General features: G+C 41.9%; 1 protein-coding gene across 1 annotated transcript; it reads right to left on the reverse strand.

The window, feature by feature from the left end:
• Positions 1 to 618: 618 nt before the first annotated feature.
• LOC121228058 (uncharacterized) lies at positions 619 to 1,318 on the reverse strand. The gene is made up of 2 exons (XM_041111187.1): positions 1,162 to 1,318; positions 619 to 1,064 (listed from the first exon to the last, which is right to left on the reverse strand). Exons 1-2 carry the CDS (start codon positions 1,316 to 1,318, stop codon positions 619 to 621), a joined length of 603 nt encoding a protein of 200 aa, XP_040967121.1.
• Positions 1,319 to 1,762: the final 444 nt, after the last annotated feature.

Consider the following 1,762-nt stretch of genomic DNA (forward strand, 5'->3'; position numbering starts at 1 on the left):
ACAACTTGATCACAAATTCCTTTGGTTTCACAGGCGTATTCATGCTAACACCAATTTCATGCAAATGTATGAATGGGTTGACACCGAGTCAATCAAGGCAATAACATGAGTATTATGGAGACAAAATGTACCTGAAATGACATCAAGAGCTAAGGCTTCCTCTCTAGCGCGTATAGCATAAGTTTTCACTGGGGCTCGAGCCTCAGATTTTGCAGTAGAATCCTTTGTAACAATTCGACTGCTACTAGCACTTCCAAGATGTCGTGGAGGTCTACCTCGGGAGATGAGAGTACTCGATTTCAGCTATAGCAAAACCTCTCTATCAGCTCGTTTCAGACAGTCTCTAGGAAAGTGGTCAAGAGAACCACACTTATAGCATGCTCCACTCCTCGTCCGGCACTCTTCAAAATTGAATTTATTGCAACTTTTACACCTCAGCTTTTGATCTCCCACACTTCCCACACTAGCAGTCATGAGGGAAGAAGACTTTGGGTTGTGACACTTAGAGCTTCTTGCTCTACCCGAATATCCCACTGATGCAGTGGAGCATTCTTGATGACTTTTCAATTTCTTTGTGGGGAACGAGTGCACCTTACTGGTGGATCTCTTACTCAAAACTCAAGTTTCTCTCTTTGCTTGCTTTATTTCATTATTTAGCTCTTTTACTTTCTTGGCCAGATCGGCTAATGTAGCCAATTCCCTTATCTCAAGGATCCCTATTAACAGTTTAATATCCTTATTCAGACTTTCTTCGGAGTGCTTACACATTTCTGCCTCCGTTTGTACCCACTTCTTTGCATACTGACTTAGTCTTACGAATTCTCTTTCGTATTCTGACACGGTTCTATTTCCTTGTTTGAGTTCCAGGAACTCTTTTCGCTTCTGATCTAAGAACCTTTGACTAACATACTCCTTTTTAAATTTCACTTGAAAGAATTCCCATGTAATGCTTTCTCTTGGTGCCACCAAGGATATAGTCTTCCACCAGTGGTATGCAGTGTCCTTCAATAGCGATACCACGTATTTCAAGCTTTCCTCAGGAGCATACGACAGTTCATCGAGAACTCCAATAGTAAAATTCAACACATTCTATATCGTCATCAATCGTGGCCCTAAACTCTTCAGCCCCATATTTCCTAGGTTTGTCAACCGGAGCCTTACCCAATCTAATCGGTTCAACAACCCGTGGTACCTCATCAGGTCGGGTAGCAGGTGGGGGTGGACGTGGTATTTCAGGGTGGTTTCTCAGGTATTCCCCAAACCACTCATACATCATCTCGAAAAAGGCAACTCTCGCCTCTTCCCAACCCTCAGACATAGGCCTTCTACTACTACTATAAGTAGCTCCCTGTACGGAAGCTGAAGCATGGCTCTCGACTCCCTCAGACTCATCTTGGGCTTGATTGGAAGACATTACTATATACAAATACAATTGAAATGGTTAGGAGATATCACACTATTATAACTTGTACAATGGCATGTATAGCTAAACTCGAGACATGCTATGTTAGTCTGAGAATCGACTAAATTGTAGCTTTGATACCACTAGATGTAACATCCCTTACCTATACCCAAGACCGGAACAAGGTATCAGGCATTACCATACACAACCATAAACATGCTGGGAAGAACAGGTTATAAAATTTCATTCCAATTTAAAACCAATTGAACAAAATCATATTGTCCCTCTGATGGGCCTACGAGGTCTAAAACATGCATTAAAAGCGGTTCGGGACTAAACCGAGGACTTAAGAAAATTTTA

The sequence above is a fragment of the Gossypium hirsutum genome, chromosome A04, assembly GCF_007990345.1.
Source record: "Gossypium hirsutum isolate 1008001.06 chromosome A04, Gossypium_hirsutum_v2.1, whole genome shotgun sequence".
NCBI classification, from domain to species: Eukaryota; Viridiplantae; Streptophyta; class Magnoliopsida; order Malvales; family Malvaceae; genus Gossypium; species Gossypium hirsutum.